Raw genomic sequence first — 23,081 nt, 5'->3', positions numbered from 1 at the left:
GTCTTATCTATAAAGGGAATCCAGATAAAGCAAACTATAATTAAATATCCCATATAATATGAAACATAGTAACATTACCAGCTTTGCAGGGATCTTTGTAGTCGATTACTTCTGGGGCGCTTAGGTCAATGAAGTTACTTGTTTCCACATCCAAATCAACCGTAAGTAAAACGCGGAGACCTGATAGCAGTAACAAATAGCTCGGCATAAAAGTCATATTTTGAAGTTAATAAAAGCAGAGTTTTGGAAAATTAAAAGAAAAGAAAAGAAAGGAAAAGCGGGTAGACAGAGAGGATTTGGGGAAACGCAATCTTTTTTTTTTTTTTTGAGGGCGGGTTTATACACACGGTGCTGCCTCTCCACAATGTCTTTATTCTAGATCAGTGATTCGCTAACATACCCGGGCGCCAGGCCAACATCCCATAGAAAAGCTTACAAACTTAGCACACTGGAGGTCGTGACACAAAGCTGCACCCTGGTCACCAACACAGGCCAATTCAGTTTTTTTTTAAATCAACACAATTTTGTAGTGCAATCTTGTTGTAAACTAGACTTGTAAAATGCCTATTTTTTATGTATGAACCCATACAGGATGTTATTTTCGTCATAGGGGTTTATAGCCTAGGGGCCGGATGTATGGGGTTAGGATTGAGATGGGGTGTTAGGGGTAAATTGGAGTTTAGGGTTTAAAAACTATCCAATGCTCTGGGTGAACTGAATAAGTAAACTGACCCATTTCACTAACATTTCCAGCTGAATGGTTGGTTGGTTTATCCCAGTTAGCCTAGACCTGGGTGACAGCGGGCCCTATATTACTTTCATTCAATGTCTATAGCCTGAGCCCTTGTTGATTAAATGTGTGTTCAACATATTGGACATTGTGATCTCCTCAACCCCAGAGTTAATGGGACAACCAACCCCAACAAAACTGCTGTTGACACACCTAACAGCATCATATACAATTATGTTGAAAAGTTTGGGGTCACCTAGAAATGTCCTTGTTTTCCATGAAAACATAAATGAAATGAGTTGCGAAATGAATAGGAAATATAGTCAAGACGTTGGCAAGGTTATAAATAAGGATATTTTATTTGAATAATCAGTTTGTCCTTCAAACTTTGCTTTTGTCAAATAATCTTCCATTTGCAGCAATTACAGCCTTGCAGACCTTTGGCATTCTAGTTGTCAATTTCTTGAGGTAATATGAAGAGATTTCACCCCATGCTTCCTGAAGCACCTCACACAAATACGGTCGATCTGCTCCCACAACAGCTCAATAGGGTTGAAATCTGGTGACTGTGCTGGCCACTCCGTTATAGACAGAATACCAGCTGACTGCTTCTTCCCTAAATAGTTATTGCATAGTTTTGAGCTGTGCTTTAGGTCATTGTCCTGTTGTAGGAGGAAATTAGCTCCAATTAAGCACCGTCCACAGGGTATGGTATGGCGTTGCAAAATGGAGTGATAGCCTTCATTCTTCGAGATCCTTTTTACCCTGTACTCCCACTCTTCCACCACCAAAGCACCCCATCACATTGCCTCCACCATGCTTGACAGATGGCGTCAAGCACTCCTCCAGCATCTTTTCATTTTTTCTGCGTCTCCCGAATGTTCTTCTTTGTGATCCGAACAACTGAAACTAAGATTTATCTGTCCATAACACTTTTTTCCAATCTTCCTCTGTCCAGTGTCAGTGTTCTTTTGCCCATCTTAGTCATTTATTTTTATTGGCCAGTCTGAGATATGTTTTTTTTTTTGAACTCTGCTTAGAAAGCCAGCATATCTTCAGTTTCTTGGCAATTTCTCACATGGAATAGCCTGAATTTCGCAGAACAAGAATAGACTGACGAGTTTCAGAAGAAAGTGCTTTGTTTCTGGTCATTTGGAACCTGTAATCGAACCCACAAATGGTGACGCTCCAGATACTCAAATAGTCTAAAGAAGGCCAGTTTTAATGCTTCTTTAATCAGCACGACAGTTTTCAGCCGTGCTAACACAATTGCAAAATGGTTTTCTAATGATCAATTATCCTTTTTTAAATGATAAACTTGGATTAGTTAACAAAACGTGGAACACAAGAGTTATGGTTGATGATAATGGGCCTCTGTATGCCTATGTAGATATTCCATAAAAATCAGCCGTTTCCAGCTACAATAGTCATTTACAACATTAACAATGTCTACACTGTATTTCTGATCAATTTGATGTTATTTTAATGGACAAAAAAATGTGCTTTTCTTTCAAAAACAAGGACAATTCTAAGTGACCCCAAACTTTTGAACAGCAGTGTACCTATTTCCTTCCTCAATCCAAGAAAGATATCATTCATGTTAATATTATACATCATTGTCACGGTCGTCACAAAGAGGAGACCAAGGCGCAGCGTGGTGAGAAAACATAACTCTTTAATAAAGAGAGAACACTGAACAGAACTAAACAAAATGTGAAGCAATATGGCTAGTGCAGAACAGGCAACTAAACATAGAATAACAACCCACAAAATAACCAAGGAATACGGCTACCTAAATATGGTTCCCAATCAGAGACAACGAATAAACAGCTGCCTCTGATTGAGAACCAATCTAGGCAACCAAAGACATATAAACACCTAGACTAGCGAAACCCCTAGACATACAAAAAACCCTAGACAATACAAAAACTACACAAACCACCCTTGTCACACCCTGACCTAAACTAATAATAAAGAAAACAAAGATAACTAAGGTCAGGGCGTGACAGTCATAAAAAACATTTGTCGACATTTTAACGATTCATGACGCTGACATGACATGTATTATATTAACAACATGGATGATCTCTTTATTGCAATGTCTAAATACTATTACAGCCACAGTAGAGGTGTGGGACCTTCATTTGACCAGTTTTGTTGCAGGAATAAAACAATCCTGCCGCAGGAGGATTTTATATTCTTCAAATAAGTGATCGTTTCTAACGGGAAATTAGTTTTGATAGGTTACAGGAGGCAATAATTTAGATGTTGCCTACAGCTGCATTTCGGGCGATTAGGCCTGGCTTGCAGTCGGCGTTCCAATTCGTTCAAAATGGGTTGAGGTGAGGGCTCTGTGCAGGCCAGTCAAGTTCTTCCACACCGATCTCGACAAACCATTTCTGTATGGACCCAGCTCTGTGCATGGGGGCATTGTCATGCTGAAACAGGAAAGGACGTTCCACAAACTGTTTCCACAAATTTGGAAGCATAGAATTGTATAGAATGTCATTGTTTGCTGTAGCATTAAGATTTCCCTTCACTGGAAGTAAGGGGCCTAGCCTGAACCATGAAAACAGCCCCAAACCATTATTCCTCCTCCACCAAACTTTACAGTTGGCACTATGCATTCGGGCAGGCAGCGTTCTCCTGGCATCCGCCAAACCTTGAATTGTCCATCAGACTGTCAGATAATGAAGAGAACACGTTTCCACTGCTCCAGAGTCCAATGGTGGCGAGCTTTACACCACTCCAGCTGACTCTTGGCATTGCGCATGGTGATCTGGATTGTGTGCGGCTGCTCGGCCATGGAAACCCATTACATTTTTTGTGCTGACATTGCTTCCAGAGGCAGTTACGAACTTGGTTGTGAGTGTTGCAACCGAGGAGAGATGATTTTTACTTGCTACATGCTTCAGCAGTCGACGGTACCGTTCTGTGCGCTTGTGTGGCCTACCACTTAGCAACTGAGCCGTTGTTGCTCCTAGACATTTCCACTTCACAATAACAGCACTTATAGTTGACCGAGGTAGCGCTAGCAGGGCAGAAATTTGACAAACTGACTTGTTGAAATGGTGGCATCCTATGGCGGTGCCACGTTTAAAGTCACTGAGCTTTTCAGTAAGGCCAATCTACTGCCACAGTTTGTCTATGGAGATTGCATGGCTGTGTGCTCGATTTTATACACCTGTCAGAAACGGGTGTGGCTGAAATAGCCGAATCCACTAATTTGAAGGGGTGTCCACGTACTGTTTGGCCACATACTGTCACTTTAGTGTTAGTTTCCTTCAATTTGTAGCCTACATTTTGGATAATTCCATTCCGTTTACCTTTCTTTCAGGTCATGTCTGTCACGACTTCCGCCGAAGTCGGTCCCTCTCCTTGTTCGGGCGACATTCGGCAGTCGACGTCACCAGCTTTCTAGCCACCGCCAATCCACTTTTCATTTTCCATTTGTTCTGTCTTTGTCTTATCACACCTAGCTTCACTCAACTAATTACTTGTTTATTATTAATCCCTCGTTCCATGTGTCTCTCCTCAGGCCGGTGGTGGCTGGTCCACTCCAGGAAGCTGAGGTGCGGGAGGTTCCTCTGTCCCATCTGGACATCGAGGGGGGCCTCGGCGCATGCTGTTCGAGCCATCCTAGACTCGAGGCGTCGGGCAAGGGACCTTCAGTACCTCGTGGATTGGGAGGGTACGGTCCGGAGGAGAGATGGAGGACGTCCTGGACCCTTCGTTGCTGCGGGATTTCCTTGTTCGGGCGGCATTCAGCGGTCGACGTCACCGGCTTTCTAGCCACCGCCGATCCACTTTTCATTTTCCATTTGTTCTGTCTTTGTCTTATCACACCTAGGTTCACTCAACCAATTACTTGTTTATTATTTAACCCTCTGTTCCCCATGTTGTGTTTGTGAGTGAATGTTTATTGTATTTGGTCCGTGTTTGTGGGCTATCATTGTTACTTTGTATATTTGGAATTTTTGAGTAAAGTACTTTAAGTACTCATATCTGCTGTCCTGCGCCTGACTCCTTACACCAGCTACACATAGGACCGCTACAATGTCTTTGTGGTTGTTTCTGTGGGCTGCTAGCAATAGTGGATGATATTTGGCTAATCTTGTGTAATAATTTGGGATATGTAGCCTCAATTTGGAACACAGTCTCCACATAGCTGTTTAAACCTGGAGCCTGGCCTGGAGCAAGGCGCACGGTTCACACAACTGGACAGCTGTCATTATCGTTCCATGATTAGTGAGGATTATGGTAGATTTATCTCGTTTTAAAGGTATGGCTTTAGATAAATGTACTGAAAACCATATTAAATGAATACTCCACAATAAATTGTGTTGGCCATCAAGTGGGAGGGTTTTCAGCAGTTTAATTAAATGTATTCAATGCGTGCAACGGAGTCACACCTGCAAAGCCAGTTACACAAAGGAACAAGGTAGGTCTGAAAACCAACTACTGACAATTGCTTAAATCAAAACACACATAAAAAAAACATAGATTTTAATCAACCCCTAAGTGAAGTGCAAAGAAACTAAAAGCCGTTTTACATGAATCTGTACAGACCGAATGAACTTTAAGTGTTAGCCATCCCTGTGAGTGGTTATGGTATCTCGTACTTCTAACTGCACCCAAAGAAGAAATATTCAATGACTGATGTCTCAGCATGTGTATTCCTGTCTTCCAGAAATACCCATGTTTAAATGTCATTTCACAGGCCCAGAGGACCCATACACCCAAACACATTTGCATATAATGGCTTCGGGGCTGTTTGATGTGTGTATATGCACACGTGCATGTGCTTGTATTGATATTGGTGGTGACGGGATTGTATCTTATCAGCCTAAAATTAATCAACAAAAGATTTTACTTCAAAGGGGAACCTCTAACAAGGAATAGATCATGATATCAATGCAAAACGAGTCTGATGGAATATGATGGGGGGGGGGGATCAGACCCGAGTTACCCACGTGAAAATGTTACTTTATTCTGACCTTGAATTTAAGCATGAGGTAAAGCATGTGCCAGCCAGCTATTTGTTTGGGGTGGAGATCATAGAAATGGAGGTGTGGCAGAGGTGTGTTTACAGAAACGCCTTATTCCGACCTTGACTTAATGCAATCATAATTCCATTACCTTTACATGCGAGGAAACTCTGAATAAGGTGGAGCAACCCATTGGTTCCGAGTAAAAAAACACCAATCTCTATGCACTAATTTATAAATTAATTAGCCCTATCGATAAGACCAGGGTTGGGTAGGTTACTTACTAAATGTAATCAGTTACCAGTCCTAAATAGTAATCAGTAACGTAACTTTGGGATTAACCGAACTCTGTAATGTAATCAGATTACTTCTAATTACATGTTTTATTACTTCCCCTTAACAGACATTGGAAGACCGAAAGGAGCCATCAAAAACATTATCATAGTGGTCCCTGATTCACTCAGGTGGAAAAAACGTAAAAGTTGTGCCTTTCTTCAAATGTAATTGAGAAGACATTTAAAAGTAATCCAAGTAGTTAACTAGTTTTTCTAATGCAATCCGATTACAACTATGCTAGTAACATAACTGATTACAGTTACCTTTTTTTGTAATCAGATTAAATCTTTCAGCAAACTGAAAAGCATGTCAATATGACAGCTATTTCAGCCCTGTAAAATAGCTCAAAGAAACTGGGTAGGATGGGTGGGAGGTAACGCAGTAGGTAGGTCTGCATGAACACAAAGAGAGGGTAGCCAATGGATCTTTTATTGAATAGATTTGTATCATTGGTCTTTGTAGGCTTCAGACGGTGTTACAGTTAACAGATGTGATAGATGGTGATGTAGGTGAGGCATGAAGATTTTTTCACTAGGGTGAATAGAAACAAGACATTGTTTTTACATTATGCCATTAACTTGGGCAATAAAGGGCAAACACTTATACTCATGTCACCAAACTGGAAGGCTCAAAGATACACATTAGCATCTATGTACAATATTAGTGCTCTATGGGCAACAAACAAGCACAACCAAATTAGCACCCATGCTGTAGGGAGAAATATAATATTTATTTACAGTAACCTAACAAAAGGAATAACTCCAACTTGGACGCCACACACCACATACGTATGATACTCACTGTCAATGACCGCATCTGTCACATGCTAGTTTGGTTGAAAGGGGGCTAATAACTGCAGGTGGGGGGCATTTAAAGGGGTAGGCCCACCTCTTTCAGGTGCACGTGATTGTTCTTAAGGAGCTTTGATGGAGGTGTGTGGCGACAAATGAGGGGAGGGCTCACCTCCAGGCAGAAAGGGAGTGGGAGGGGTGTTGTACAGGACCCTTTTCCACCGTGAAGTATAAATAGCTGTCATTATTCCACAATTTTATTATATGCCTATGGCTTCATCATTTGCAGGGGTGAAATTTGGAAACACAAGCCAAGGCTATATGGAAATCGATGCGCACTGACAGTAGCGCCGAACATATCGAGTTGATTTATGCACTCTAGAATGTTTTAATTATGTGCCCAGGCTATTATATATGTTTTTACCATTTCTATTATATTAAATATTAGCCGCTATCAGAAGCCACCGTCAATAATACCCACATACAGTGCCTTCAGAAAGTATTCATACCCCTTGACTTAAAAAAAAAAGGGGAAAAAAGTTGGCAAATTTATTGAGAATGAAATACAAAAATATCTAATTTGCATAAGTATTCACACCCCGAGTCCATACTTTGTAGTCTTGGGTATTTCTGTATCAGCTTTGCACATCTAGGTTTGGGGATTTTCCTCCATTCTTTTTTGCAGATTTTCTCAAGCTCTGTTACATTAGATGGGGAGCGGTGGTGAACAGCAGTCTTTAAGTCATTCCACAGATTTTCAATGGGATTCAAGCCTGGGCTTTGGCTGGGTCGCTCAAGGACTTTCACATTCTTGTTCTGAAGCCATTCCAGCGTTGCTTTGGTTGTATGCTTGGGGTCATTGTCCTGTTGTAACGTAAATCTTCGCCCCAGTCAATGGTAATTTGCTCTCTGAAGCAGGTTTTCATCAAGGATTTGCCTGTATTTGGCTCCATTCATTGTTCCCTCTATCCTTACCAGTCTCCTTACCACTGAAAAGCATCCCCATAGCATGATGCTGCCATCACATGCTTCATGGTAGGGATAGTGTCAGACAGGTGCTTTGCATTCAAGCGAAAGAGTACCAATTTTTGTCTCATACCTTAAGCTCTCAGGTGTGCTACCATGTGCCTTTTTCTCAGGAGTGTCTTCCGTCTGACCACTCCCCCATAACACATATGGAATCATGTAGTAACCAAAGTGTTAAACAAATCCAAATATATTTTAGTTTTTAGATTCTTTAAAGTAGCCGGCCTTGAAGACAGCTTTGCACACTCTTTGCATTCTCTCAACCAGCTTCACCTGGAATGCTTTTCCAACTGTCTTGAAGGAGTTCCCACATATGCTGAGCACTTGTTGGCTATTTTTCCCATCCCAAACCATCTAATGTGGTGGCAGGTAGCCTAGTGGTTATAGCGTTGGACTTGTAACCGAAAGGTTGCAAGATCGAATCCCCAAGCTAACAAGGTAAAAGTCTGTTGTTCTGCCCCTGAACAAGGCAGTTAACCCACTGTTCCTAGGCCATCACTGAAAATAAGAATTTGTTCTTAACTGACTTATAATATATATATATATATAAATAAATAAAAATTGGGTTGAGGTCGAGTGATTGTGCAGATCAGGTCATCTGATGCAGCACTCCATCCACTCTCCTTCTTGGACAAATAGCCCTTACACAGCCTAGAAGTGTGTTGGGTCATTGTCCTGTTGAAAACAAATGATAGTCCCAATAAGCGCAAACCAGATGGGATGGCGTATTTCTGCAGAATGCTGTTGTAGCCATGCTGGTTACAAGGCAGTAACCACAGACAGTGTAACATCCATTGTTTGACCCAAGCAAGTCTCTTCTTATTATTTGTGTAGTGGTTTCTTTGCAGCAATTTGACCATGAAGGACTGATTCACACAGTCTTCTCTGAACAGTGTGCTTTGAATTATAAAGAAATCACAGACAGTGTAACATCCATTGCTTGACCCAAGCAAGTCTCTTCTTATTATTTGTGTAGTGGTTTCTTTGCAGCAATTTGACCATGAAGGACTGATTCACACAGTCTTCTCTGAACAGTTGATGTTGAGATGTGTCTGTTACTTGAACTGTGTGAAGCATTTAATTTGGGCTGCAATTTCTGAGGCTGGTAACTGTAATGAACTCTCCAGCAGAGGTAACTCTGGGTCTTCCTTTCCTGTGTCGGTCCTCATGAGAGCCAGTTTCATCATAGCACTTGATAGTTTTTGCGACTGCACATCTAGAAACTTTCAAAGTTCTTGAAATTTTCCGGATTGACTAACCTTCATGTCTTAAAGTAATGATTAACTGTCGTTTCTCTTTGCTTATTTGAGCTGTTCTTGTGATAATGTGGACTTGGTCTTTTACCATATAGGGCTATCTTCTGTATACCAACCCTACCTTGTCACAACACAACTGATTGGCTCAAACACATTAATAAATAAAGAAATTCTACAAATTAACTTTTAACAAGTCACACCTGTTAATTGAAATGCATTCCAGGTGACTACCTCATGAAGCTGGTTGAGAGAATGCCAAGAGTGTGCAAAGCTGTCATCAAGTCAAGGGTGGCTACTTTGAAGTACATATATTCCATATGTTTTATTTAATAGTTTTGATGTCTTCGCTATTATTCTACAATGTAGAAAATAGTCAAAATAAAGAAAATTCCTGGAATGAGTTGGTGTGTCAAAACTTTTGACTAGTACTGTATGTAAATAAGATATGTGTTTCATTTTCAATAAATTAGCAAAAATGTCTAAAAACATCTTTTCACTTTGTCATTATGTGGGATTGTTTTTAAAACAATATATTTAATCATTTTTTAATTCAGGCTGTAACACAAAATGTGGAATACGTCAAGTGGTATGAATACTTTCTGAAGGCACTGTACATAATAACTGTCACTTTAGTGCAGGGACTGTTCATTTCCTTAAATTTGTAGTCTACATTTTGCATCATTCCATTACATCGTCTAGGCCTCCCTTTCTTTCCTCTGTCACGTCCATGTGGATGTTTCGGAGGGTCGCTATTAATAGTGGACATACAGTATTAGCGTATTACAAGTTGTGCAATAATTTGGGACACGTAGCCTTTTTAAAATCATTATGGGAAGCAGACCATACATAGCAGTTTAAACCTGGAGCCTGGCGCACCGTTCATGGCGACTGGACCGTTGTCATCACAGTCTGTGGATTTATTGGACTACTGTTCAACTTCTATTGTACACCTTTCTCACCTTCCAATATCTAATGGGTTGATCTATTGAATATGGCAACTTTCAGGATAAATCAAACCACTGTAATTTTCATTCACCAATATATTTTGTGTATGAAGGCTCTCCAACCCTGTTTATGTATGATTTATAAATACTTTCCTAAGCCTAAATAATCTATAAAATCAGAGTATTTTAAAATCTACCAATTGGTGATGAATATGTGTGTATTTCCATGGCTTGCTTTGATTGATCCCTATTCTGAACCCATTCTCTTGATACATATTGTAGTGAGTTTGTCGAGAACATTTTAATTAAAGGTACACCGTATTCAAAGGGATGGCTTTAGATAAATGTACTGAAAACCCTATTGAATGAAATCTGTTGGCCAGAAAATGGGAAGGTTTTCAGTGGTTGAATTACATTTATTCAGTGTGTGCAAGGGAACCACACCTACAACATGGGTGGGTAACGTTGGTTATCATTTTGCAAGCAGAACAGCATGGTTAATAGTTAATAGAAGCTTCATTTAAAAAATTCCCAGCAGTCAAAACAATTTGTTTTTGAGACAGGGGTGTGTCAACAAAACTATGTTGTATTCATTAGGTATCTCATAGCTAATTTGTAAAGATGCATTACAAGCTCAATTATGGCAATAACCATGGCCATTTGCACAACAATTAATCTATAATCGTCACAGCCCTAAATATAATCACTCCACCCAGGCTCCAATCACCCTGTTGAGTCCAACATTCCTGTTAATATCATCTAGGAGGATTCCATTGGTTGCATGTGGGATAACCTTAGGAGTGCCCTTAGAGCAGTGGCCTTTCCTCCCACCAGAAGACTCAGGGTTCTCGTTAAATACTCTGTTAGGGGGCGGGAAGTTGAAGCGTGTATTAACCACCCCTGTTGTTGTTTTTTGTGAACAGGCCCTGCAGGCCACTGCAGCCTGGAACCCCCTGCGGAAGTTCTCATTGAAGAAGCCATATATGATGGGGTTAATCCCACTGTTAAAGAAGGCCAGCCAGTGGGCCACAGGGAACAGGTAGCTGCTGAGGAAGTCAATCTGCTGCGTGTCCAGATCCCTGTAGTCAGTCAGCAGCATCAGCGTCCACAGAGGCAGCCATGACACCATGAAGAGCACTGCCACCATGATCAGCATGTTGATCACTTTAACCCTGCGTTGGGAATGGGCCCTCCGCACCTCTGCCAGCCTCACCTGCCTCAGGTTGACGGAGAGCTTGGCAACGATGCAGCCATACATGATGCTGATAACACCCAGGGGGGCCAGGTACACGTGCACGAAGATGACCATGGTGTAGACACGACGCATCTCAGGCTGGGGCCATTTCTCAAAGCAGACGAAGACAGGGTATGTCTGGTTGTCCTGGACCAGGTAGGTGTCTTCCAGGTGAATGATGGTCAGGGTAGCAGCCGAGGGGCAGATTATAGCAAACGCCAGCACCCAGATGAAGAGGATGGTGACGAGAGCAGTCACAGGCCTCATTCGGTGTCTAAAGGGGTACACAATACCTGTGAACCTGAGAGAAGGGGGAGGTAGGGAGGAAAAAAAACAGACAGAGGGAGAGAGAGAGAGCAAGATAGAGAGAGGAAGGGGTAGGGAGGAAGAGAGACTGAATGCCACAGAGAGAAATGTTTGGCTTGACAATTATAGCAATGGAGTTGACAAGAGCACAAACAGATCTGTGACAGGATAGTGCGGTGGTGTGGTGGTGGATTACCTGTCAACAGCTATGGCCACCAGAGTGAAGACTGATGCTGACACTGACATCCCCTGGACCAGGTTGCTCATGGTGCATGTAATCTGGCCAAACGGCCATCCTGGTAAGAAAGACTGCATTACACACAAGCGGTAGCCCGGTTGCTACACCAAATATTTTAATCTTAACAAATCTTAATGTGTTTCGATTGAGAATGGATTTTTATACTGTAGATGTGTGGATATACATTGCGTTAAGGGAGCAAATGGCCCTGAAAGGGATGGAAAATGCATACATTTAATAGATACAGTTGAAGTTGGAAGTTTACATACACCTAAGCCAAATGCATTTAAACTCAGTTTTGACAATTCCTGACATTTAATCCTAGTAAATAATACCTGTCTAAGGTCAGTTAGGATCACCCCTTTATGTTAAGAATGTGAAATGTCAGAATAATAGTAGAGAGAATTATTTATTTGAGCTTTTATTTCTTTAATCACATTCCCAGTGGGTCATGGTTGGGATGGTGTTCTTCGGCTTGCAAGCCTCCCCCTTTTCCTCCAAACATAACAATGGTCACTATGGCCAAAAAGTTATATTTTTGTTTCAGACGAGAGGACATTCTTCCAAAAAGGTACGATCTTTGTCCCCATGTGCAGTTGCAAAACGTAGTCTGCCTTTTCTTATGCCGGATTTGGAGCAGTGGCTTCTTCTTTGCTGAGCGGCCTTTCAGGTTATGCCGATATAGGACTCATTTTACTGTGGATATAGATCATTTTGTACCTGTTTTCTCCAGCATCTTCACAAGGTCCTTTGCTGTTGTTCTGAGATTGAGTTGTGCTTTTCACACCAAAGTACGTTCATTTCTAGGAGACAGAACGCGTCTCCTTCCTGAGTGGTATGACGACTGTGTGGTCCCATGGTGTTTATACTTGCGTACTATTGTTTGTACAGATGAACGTGGTACCTTCCTTGCTCCCAAGGATGAACCGGACTACAGTTTTTTTTCTGAGGTCTTGGATGAGTTCTTTTGATTTTCCCATGATGTCAAGCATAGAGGCTCTGAGTTTGACGGTAGGCCTTGAAACACCTCCAATTGACTCAAATGATGTCAATTAGCCCATCAGAAGCTTCTAAAGCCATGCATTTTCCAAGCTGTTTAAAGCCACAGTCAACTTAGTGTATGTAAACTTCTGACCCACTGGAATTGTGATACAGTGAATTATAAGTGAAATAATCTGTCTGTAAACAATTGTTGGAAAAATTACTTGTGTCATGCACAAAGTAGAGGTCCTAACCGACTTGCCAAAACTATAGTTTGTTAACAAGAAATTTGTGGAGTGGTTGAAAAACGAGTTTTAACGACTCCAACCTAAGTGTATTTAAACTTCCAACTTCAACTGTACCCACCGGGCACAAGCTGGTTGAATCAACATTGTTTGAATGTCATTTTTCAATGTATTGTGACATCTACATGGAAAGTACATTGGATTCGAAAAAAGTCAAAACATTTGTTTTGAGGGTGAAATTTCAACCACAGGATTATGTCATCATAGTAACCAATTTTCAACATAGACAAACTGTGTATAAAATATGTATAATTGGTACCTTTGAAACAACGTCCGATCTTCAATGTAGCATCCACTACCTATTACCTGAGAGTTGATCTACAACTATTCATTTGCTATCCCATCCAGGGTTTTAACCATGCCCTACCCTGCTTAGCTTTTATTTTGTCACTGACTAGTACCGATATATCACTAAATATATTCACTGTTGCTATCAAAGTCATGCCAAAGGGTAGGTTTGACAGAGCAAATGAAATGGAACCATATATATTTGTAAGTCATATATCATCAATTGTACTATTTTGGCCTATATAACACTTGCAAAGTCATAAACAGCTATTGTCTCAATTCAATCCAGGGTTCAACTAAAATATGCAAAACATAGTTCATAAATTGGTGTGATTGGTCAAAAGACCAATTAGTGGAAAATATCAGAATTGGGCTGCCTGTGTAAACGCAGCCTTATAGGCCTATGGTTTCAAGCTTTGGTTGATTTAAAATGTAATCTTCAAATTCATCATTAATATTTGATTTTAATTACTTTATTACAATCTCCATTACCCAATGCCAATTGCAACAGCTAGTCTTACTGGGGTCCGACACATAACGCAAAGACATTACAGACAAAAGACTTTACAATTGACATACATTTAAAAACATTAACATGTAGTGTGTGTGTGTGCATCTATCAGTTACACATACATGTCAGTACATAAACACAACACTTGGAATATGTTGGATTCACGTCTCGATTTCAACCTAAAAAAAAGTCAAAGTCTATTTAAAGTCTATTTAAAGTGCATTTAAAGTTTGCATAGATTTGATTTATTCCTATTACTTAACTTTGATTTTGGTTGATATGGAGACGTGAATCCAACATTTAATATTATTAATATATCAACTATTAATATTTGTAGACAAACTGGATTTTGTATTGTGTTTGGTTGTCAGTGCAAACAAATATCAACATTTGAATGAGATCTTCTGCTTGCATAGATCCATTGGTGCCACTGATTTAGTCTGTTTTTTCTATACATTAATTCTAAACTATATGTTGGATTCACCTCTATCTCAACTAAATTAAATTTGAAATGAACTTGAAATAAAGTCTGATTTGACTTAGTCCTATTCTTTAACTTTGATTATTGGTTGAGATTGAGACGTGAATCCAACATATCAATTATTAACATGGAGACAAACTGCAATTAAAACCAAACTAAGTCAGTGGCACAAAAGATACATTTCCTTCAAATTTTGATATTTGGTTGCATTGACAATCACACACATTTCAATTACACTTTTGCAATGTAGAAAATACTCTATTAACTTGTTACAAGTTAACAAATTATATGCTGGATTCATGTCTCCAACTAAACCAAAAATCTAAGTTAAAGAGTAGGATTAAGCCAGTGGCTCAGATGACACAATCCAAGCATTAGATAGGCTATCCTTTAAATGTTGATATTGGACCAATGTGTAAACCAAACACAATGCAATAATACTTTTGTAATACAGTAGCCTAAAGTTAAGGCTATGATACAAACGAATGTAACAGTATTTATTCAACCTTAAAATGAGTAACACATCCATGGCCACATTTTGAGGTTAGCCTATTGTAAATGTCTTCTTATGTAGACCTAACCAGAGAAAGAGTGCATTTTCAAGATAACATGCAAAGATTGCAGATTTTCTACACAATTGCTATAATAATATGTGCAGAATTTTGAACAACATTGATCACTTGCAATGTACTTTTAATGTAATCTCAACTGCAATACAGGGCCCGGTCTCCGAAAAGCATTTTAAGCCTAAATTCATGGGCAGAACCTTTGTAGGCGCATCATTAAATCTCTGAGCTGTTTCCCAAAACCAGACCTGGTGCAAGGACAGACGCTGGGAGACGAGAAGCAAGTACAGAGAGTGAACATTTAATGAATAACGGGCATGAAACGAAACGCAGACATCGTCTGGACAAGGGAAACATAATGACAATAATACTGGCACGGGTATGAAACTGAGGAATAGACTGATATAGGGGATGCAATCAAAAACGTGATGGAGTACAGGTGAGTCCAATGAAGTGCTGATGCCTGTAACAATGTTGACAGGTGTGCGTAATGATGGGCAGCCTGGTGCCCTTGAGCGCCAGAGAGGGTGGGCGGGAGCAGGCGTGACAGTTTTTTCACAGGGCCTCCTATGTGTGGCAGACAAAACACATTTAATAAATGGGTACAGTTGCGACCTGTCATTCACGGCAGGTGGGGCAGAGCATGTTATTTAGGCATTAATTTGTGTCACAGATCAGTTTGCGAACAATGTAAAAACAAATTTATTGAGAGAATAAAGCCAAATACAATCATGATCTCTTTCTTGCTTTCTTAAATATGGCAGCTCCAAAATATAGATGTTTCATCCTAGCTCAGTGCTTTCTGTGGTGGAGGGGCAACCAGTGGAAAATACAGAGCTTAGGCATTGGTAATCTTCTCTAGTGTCATCGCAGAATCTACCGGGAGAGCTAGGCAGTTCAAGCTCCCTTGGGTGCTGCCATAGATTTACATTAGAAGTGACCATCCTAGAAGGCTCAAGGTCATTGACTATAGATAAAATGACATCAAATCACGTTATATCTACAAAGCTTTGATTGGACTGATCATATCAACAACATACTTTCAAAATCTTAGCTAGCAAGCTATACATGTTAAGGCCTCGCCATGATGCTAAATTTATCTGAACTAATGTCTATCTGAATTTCTGTCTGTGTCCATTTTGAAAGTGCTGAACAAATAGGCTTTTTATCGAATTACATAAATCCACAAGGAGTGAGTAGAAACCACTATGTTTTTTTTTTAAAGGCAGTAAATGAGGCTGAATTTGTTTTAACTAGGCAAGTCAGTTAAGAACAAATTCTTATTTTCAATGTCAGCCTAGGAACAGTTGGTTAACAGCCTTGATCAGGGGTAGAACAACAGATTTGTACCTTGTCAGCTCGGGGAATCGATCTTGCAACCTTTCGGTTACTAGTCCAACGCTCTAACCACTAGGATACCAGTCGCCCCGAATGAACTGTTTAGCTGCCAGACAAGGCTCCGCTGTGTAGGTGTAGCGGTGGTGAAGAAAGGAAAGTTCTGCTGTTGGGACAGCTTTATGTAGGCCCTAACAGTATGGGCACAGTTTGTCACCGTTATAGTGCAAATAATGTATTGTTTAGTGTTGTGCTGTGTTGTGTAGTGGCTTTGCTGTCATGCATCTAAAAACAAAATGGGGAGCTTGCCCCACCAAGATTTACATGCTAAAATCGCCACTGAATGGGTGTAGGTAGTAAAGACCATAGGCAACTCATGAGTTTCAAGTTTGGAGAAGCTTGGACAGACGGGAGACTCTGGCAGCTCAGGACAGACGTGAGACTCTGGCAGCTCAGGACAGACGGAAGACTCTGGCAGCTCAGGACAGACGGAAGACTCTGGCAGCGCTGGGCAGGAGGAAGACTCTGGCAGCGCTGGAGAGGCGGGAGCACCTGTAGGGAGGAGACGGAGAGACAGCCTGGTGCGGGGGGCTGCCACCGGAGGGCTGGTGCGTGGAGGTGGCACCGGATAGACCGGACCGTGAAGGCGCACTGGAGGTCTCGAGCACCGAGCCTGCCCAACCTTACCTGGCTGAATGCTCCCTGTAGCCAAGCCAGTGCGTTGAGGTGGAATAGTCCGCACTGGGCTGTGCTGGCAAACTGGGGACACCATGCGTAGGGCTGATGCCATGTACCCCGGCCCGAGGAGACGCACTGGAGACCAGATGCGTTGAGCTGGCTTCATGGCACCTGGCTCGATGCCCACTCTAGCCTGGCCGATACGAGGCGCTGCTATGTACCGCACCGGGCTATGCCTGCGCACCGGGGACACAGTGCGCCTCACGGCATAACATGGTGCCTGCCCGGTCCCTCTCTCTCCACGGTAAGCACGGGGATTTTGCTCAGGTCTCCTAACTGACTTAACCACACTCCCCGTGTGCCCCCCCCAATAAATATTTGGGGCTGCCTCTTGGGCTTACAGCCGCGCTGCCGTGCTGCCTCCTCATACCACCGTCTCTCAGCTTTCGCTGCCTCCAGCTCTGCCTCCAGCTCTGCCTTGGGGCGGCGATATTCTCCCGGCTGTGCCCAGGGTCTCTTGCCATCCAAGATCTCCTCCCATGTCCAGAAGTCTGGAAATCTCTGCTGCTGCTGCTGCTGCCCGTTACCACGCTGCTTGGTCCTTTGGTGGTGGGTGATTCTGTAGCGGCTATCCTCTTCCTCTTCTGAGGAGGAGTAGGAGAGATCGGACCAATGCACAGCGTGGTAAGTGTCCATCTTTTAATAACGTAAATTAGCACTGAAAAAAAAAAAAGTGAACGAACGAAACCGTAACAGTTCAGTCTGGTGCAGAAACAAACACTCAACAGAAAACAATCACCCACAACTCAAAAGTGAAACCAGGCTACCTAAGTATGGTTCTCAATCAGGGACAACGATTGACAGTTGCCTCTGATTGAGAACCATACCTGGCCAAACACAGAAATCCCAAATCATAGAAAAAAGAACATAGACAACCCACCCAACTCACGCCCTGACCATACTAAAACAAAGACATAACAAAAGAACTAAGGTCAGAACGTGACACACTCTTCTCCGCCTGTCTGCCTCCCTTTTTATCTGTCTTGACCTGAGCTATTGCTAGTGAAGTTCAACATTGTATCAAATTATCACAGGGTCCGTCCGGAAGCTGTCTCTAAGAAACTTGCAACATTGAATCAACTAGCCTATTCCGGGCCCTCAAAGTTTCCTGCACCAGTGAGCTTGGGACAAAAAGCAGTTTTTTTATGACGTTTCCACTGGATATATGGGATTATCAGATCATGATATCTTGCTCTTTCACACTGAGGCTTAGTGATCAACAAGGACGGGAGTGTTGATAGATTTTTCAAATACTGAGGAACTACATGTCTCATTCGCAATGGCTGATAGAAAAACAGACTTTGTTGCCTCGTGTGAGGCGAAGACAACATGAGTGGTGAGTTAAGACAATCAGAAATAAGACATTGCCAAATGGGCACCTTCTTACATATGCATGCAAGGAAACAATCTACAGCATTTAAAAATAACAATAAGATAATGATCCTCTGTGGGTAAGTCAAGCTCCATGGTGAAGTATTTTTAATGATTTTATTTAGACAGGAGTAATAATATAATTTTGTTGAAACATCAATTTACTTTTGGGAATTCCAGCATCCTAATAGTGCACTGTACACCCGCACAGTGCAGGAAAATAACCTCTCCCTCAACGTCAACAAAATGAAGGAGCTGATTGTTGACTTCAAGAAACAGCAGAGGGAGCAAGCCCCTATCCACATCGACAGGACCACAGTGGAGAAGGTAAAAAGCTTCAAGTTCCTCGGCGTACACATCACTGACAATCTGAAATGGTCCACCCACACAGATAGTGTGGTGAAGAAGGTGCAACAGCACTTCTTCAGGAGGTTGAAGAAATTCAGCTTGGCCCCTAAGACCCTCACAAACTTTTACAGATGCACAATTGAGAGCCCCCTGTCGGGCTGTATCACCACCTGGTACGCTAATTGCACCGCTCACAACCGCAGGGCTATCCAGAGGAGTGTGCGGTCTGCCCAACGCATTACCGGGGGCACAGGAAATCTACAGCATTTCCTGTGCTTGTGTCACAGGAAGGCCAAAAACATCATCAAGGACATCAACCACCCTGAGCCACTGCCTGTTCACCCGCTACCATCCAGAAGGTGAGGTCAGTACAGGTGCATCAAAGCTGGGACCGAGAGACTGAAAAACAGCTTCTATCTCAAGGCAAGACATCACTAGTAGGCTACCATCTGGTTACTCAACCATGCACCTTAGAGGCTGCTGCCCTACATTATATACATAGACATGGAATCACTTTAATAATGGAACACTAGTAACTTTAATCATGTTTACATACTGCTATACTCATTTCATATGTTACTATATTCTATTATATTTTAGTCAATGCCACCCCGACATTGCTTGTCCTAATATTTAAATGTTTTAATTCCATTCTTTACCTTTAGATTTTTGTGTATTGTTCTACATTTTTAGATACTACTGCACTTTTGAAGCTAGGAACACAAGCATTTCGCTACACCTGCAATAACATCTGCTAAATATGTTTATGTGACCAATACAATTTGATTTTGATTTTAACTTTCCTTTCCAATTCACAAGAGGCTGAAACCAGAGATCTGTCATGATGAGATGCTCAAGTCACCACCTTAACAATGGGAGTCTTTGTCTCAAAGGCTGGGAGGCAGACGACAAGTTTAGGTCTGCATATTGTTCCCATAGAAACGCACTGGGTTTATACTGGACAGATTTTGGCGAGTGCTCTCTCGCTTTGCCGCTTCCTCTCTGCTGACACTCTATCGTCGGACAAAGCATCCGCGTGATCTAAACAGCGCCCCTCTATATGTAGCCCATGCAACTGATGCTGTATGGACATAAATAGTATGACATGCCATACTCTTTTGGTCCAGACAGCATCAGATACATGGTCTACACATACTGAGACAGAGGGTCGCTGTTTCGCTCACTCGGAAACTTTAACTGAGATTGATGCATCTTTCTGTCGGCGCGAATCTCGGTCAAATAAATTATCAATATTTCAATATTTTATTTGGAAGGGCAAGCAGATAAATTTGGGCGGGGCAAGCCCCCAAAGGTCCTCCCACAACTCCGCCCCTGCCCAAAACCATCGTTATTAACGATTCACTTGAAAACACTCATAATTGAAGTGTGCGTCAGACCACTCAAAGAACAACGAAGTGCGTCATTAGATGTTTTTTTTGCCCATAGCGTCATGTTATACACAGAACATCTCCGCTAAACATAACATCACATGGTTTGTCCGCCTCTCTGTGACCGCCGATAATTCAGAAAACAAAATTGACTACAAATACAAAGTTGCCAATGTCTTTGCAATTGCGACGTATAAAACTTAATATAAAAATATAAAACAGAGATGACTGTATTAAACAATAAATACAGTAGGCTATAGGCTAGGCCAATTTCAATTATGTTGAAATACATTCAATTGAGATATATTTAGCTACTTGTAGGCTACTGACTGTAATTTGTCTCAATATATTTCATGATGTGTAGCCTAAGGTGCCCAATGATGTGCCAAATATTTTAGTGCATTATTATAGGGTAAGTGTTGGAATTAGCCACCTCAATATTTGCAGTCATAGGTAATAATATCTTTCTAGGAGCTGATCCGTCGTCACTATTGTGGAATAATTTGAACGTTAATGTAAGATTTGAATGGAGAATGCTGATCCGAGAGCATCGTTGCCTTTCTTTTGATCCAATAGGTAGAAAACACATGCTTCAACAACACACTCAGCGAAATTTTCTCTGGGTGCTGTTTCGGCCATTGTAGGAAACATGCATCGTTAAAACACGTATTGTCTTCTCCTTTTTTCCCTTTGTACTGTTTGTGCCCAACAATGTTTGTACCGTGTTTGTGTTGCTGCCATTTTGTGTGGCTACCGGGCTGTGTCATGTGTTGCTGTCATACTATGTTGTTGTCTTAGGTCTCTCTTTATGTAGTGTTGTGGTGTCATGATGTGTGTTTTGTCCTACATTTGTATTTTTAATCACAGTCCAGTCCCTGTAGGAGGCCTTTTGCCACTTGATAGGCAATCATTGTAAATAACAATTGGTTCACAACTGACTTGCCTAGTTAACGAAAGGTTAAATAAAAAATAAATAAAAGTTAGCCTAAATTCCAACACTATGGGAAACCAGGCCCAGGTTATTTGTTTGTGCTTTTAGATGAAGTAGTTGTATAAATACAACATTTCTGACATTGTATTCCCATTTGAAATTGATTGTGCTTGTAAATTGTTGAAAGTGCAGTGATAACACATTTAGATGACAACTAACTAAAATCTGACATTGTTTTAACTTTTTCCTTTGGAATTTTGTTGTCCTTTTTATAGATGGATGAAAGCGTAGTGAATTAAACTAACATTTGGATTTCAAGAAAAGTATGGCTGTCTTTTTGAGTAGGTAAATAAAGGTTGAAATCTCATTGAACAACTTAACCAAATATTAGCCAAAATTCCCCGTTGAAATGATGTGGTGTGCCCAGTGGGTATGCAATAATTAATTATCAACAGCAAGTTGATTGAAAATCAGCCTTTTCACTCCAGACTTTCTCACACTTGGTTGACTCAACTGGAGACAGCCTCGAGCTGTAAAAGCCAGACTGAAACCTTTGATCCCTTCCTAGAAAGTTAACACTCTCGCCTCCAGAACCATATGATTCCCCTTACGGAGGGGATCCCGCATCGATTTCTGCATGTGCCCTACGCATTTCTGCTCCCTCCACTTTCTCACCTGATATTAGGCTGTCAATCAAAGTCGTTGGAACGCAGAACACTCCAATGAGCAGATCACTGATGGCCAAGTTGAGGATGAAGAGGTTGGTGACAGAGCGCATGTTGCGGTTCCGGAGGACCACCAGGGAGACCAGCACGTTCCCCCCGACGCAGAGCAGGAGAACCGCCATATAGCACAGGATATAGATGACAGACATGCCGGTGGAGTGCAGGTAGTAAGGCATGTAGGTGCGGTTGGCTCTGTCCATAGTGGCACTGTCCATGGTGCTGTTCACAGCAGTTTCATTCAGTGACGCAATCTCCATTTTCACAAGTCACCTTCCAAATGGAATCACATCAGAAAAACGTGTTATAGCCTACATATTGGCAGAGAAACCTAGCAGAGACAAATGTATATTTTAAAAGAAACGCAAGGAATATAAAAGAAAAACGATAAAGCCATAGCACAAACATTCTCTGAAAAAAAGCTTTAGTCATCATACAATGTTGCCATTTGGACGAATCCACTCCATCGTGATTTATTGTTCTTATTTTTTACCATCAAATGACACATATGTTCTTACTGAAACAAGTACATGAAACTGACGAAGAAAGAAAATACAGTAAAAGCTCAGTGAGAACAAATGGTGAGTTAAATTCATAAGATTGAGAAGGCAAAGTTGCTATTTCATAGAAATCTGCAGGATGCCTATTGAGATTTTCAAAGAGAGACTTACCTTTGTAAGAGCTACACTATAGTTCCCTTGTCTGGTCTTGTCTGTGCCGGTGCGCTCTACTGCGTCTTGTAATGCTTCTAGTCCACTTCTGGAATCGCATCAGCGTCACTCATACTCTATAACGATTAGGGATACTGTACCACATGGATAGTGCGACCAATGCATGTAGCCTATATTTGATTTATAGTAAGCCTACAGAACAATTTAAACAAAATTCGATGGTCAGTCTTTAGTTCCATGAAAAGGCTTATATTTGTAGGACTATTTTTCCCACCACTATAAGACCTGTTCATTCTTTATCCTGACTGATGACAAATAAGTAAGTAAATTGGGCACTTTCGGATCTGTCTCTAAACATGTCAATTATGTTCCAAGTGTAAGTTACTGTATGATGATATAACCTACTGACAAGTTACAAGGAGAGTCCCAAGAGACATTGAAATAAAGTAACCTAGTAGTTAAAAGATGTAACTGTACAGTAGAGTAGACATCTAAGAGGTGTATATTCACACATTCACAACACAAATACAACAGCTGGTTTTACAAAAAGATGAATGCTTTAAATGAGTGGTTCTCTGTTACGGTAAATAGGCTAC

The 23,081-nt window shown here is 41.3% G+C and overlaps 2 protein-coding genes across 5 annotated transcripts in view; both read right to left on the bottom strand.

Moving 5' to 3' along the window:
- LOC110537216 (bone morphogenetic protein 1) overlaps nt 1-377 on the bottom strand; it is a 52,009-nt gene extending 51,632 nt beyond the window's left edge. For 3 of the 4 annotated variants that reach the window (XM_021623085.3, XM_021623087.3, XM_090192030.1), the window contains exon 1: nt 79-377. In XM_021623085.3, the coding sequence (XP_021478760.2) occupies nt 79-217 (139 nt within the window). In that variant the 5' untranslated portion in view covers nt 218-377. The remainder of the gene's footprint in view (nt 1-78) is intronic. The other variant, XM_021623088.3, reaches the window with a different exon arrangement.
- Nucleotides 378-6,470: 6,093 nt separating this feature from the next.
- On the bottom strand, nt 6,471-22,112 carry LOC110539131 (neuropeptide FF receptor 1-like). The gene is made up of 3 exons (XM_021626101.3): nt 21,768-22,112; nt 11,808-11,907; nt 6,471-11,606 (listed from the first exon to the last, which is right to left on the bottom strand). Exons 1-3 carry the CDS (start codon nt 22,072-22,074, stop codon nt 10,775-10,777), a joined length of 1,239 nt encoding a protein of 412 aa, XP_021481776.3. The 5' UTR covers nt 22,075-22,112; the 3' UTR covers nt 6,471-10,774.
- Between the last annotated feature and the right edge of the window lie 969 nt (nt 22,113-23,081).

Source organism: Oncorhynchus mykiss, chromosome 12 (genome assembly GCF_057628025.1).
Source record: "Oncorhynchus mykiss isolate SJ-2025 chromosome 12, ASM5762802v1, whole genome shotgun sequence".
In the NCBI taxonomy this organism is placed as follows: Eukaryota; Metazoa; Chordata; class Actinopteri; order Salmoniformes; family Salmonidae; genus Oncorhynchus; species Oncorhynchus mykiss.
Note: the sequence above shows the minus strand (reverse complement) of the source record. Positions and strands in the feature narration are given on the sequence as shown.

What these genes read in the sequence shown, in the direction of transcription:
- LOC110539131 (XM_021626101.3), bottom strand. Translation starts at nt 22,074, where the DNA reads ATGGAGATTGCGTCACTGAATGAAACTGCTGTGAACAGCACCATGGAC. An exon ending in GATTGACAGCCTAATATCAG is followed by an intron (nt 11,908 to 21,767) that starts GTGAGAAAGTGG and finishes CTTTCTTACCAG; the next exon opens with GATGGCCGTTTGGCCAGATT. An exon ending in GTGGCCATAGCTGTTGACAG is followed by an intron (nt 11,607 to 11,807) that starts GTAATCCACCAC and finishes CCCTTCTCTCAG; the next exon opens with GTTCACAGGTATTGTGTACC.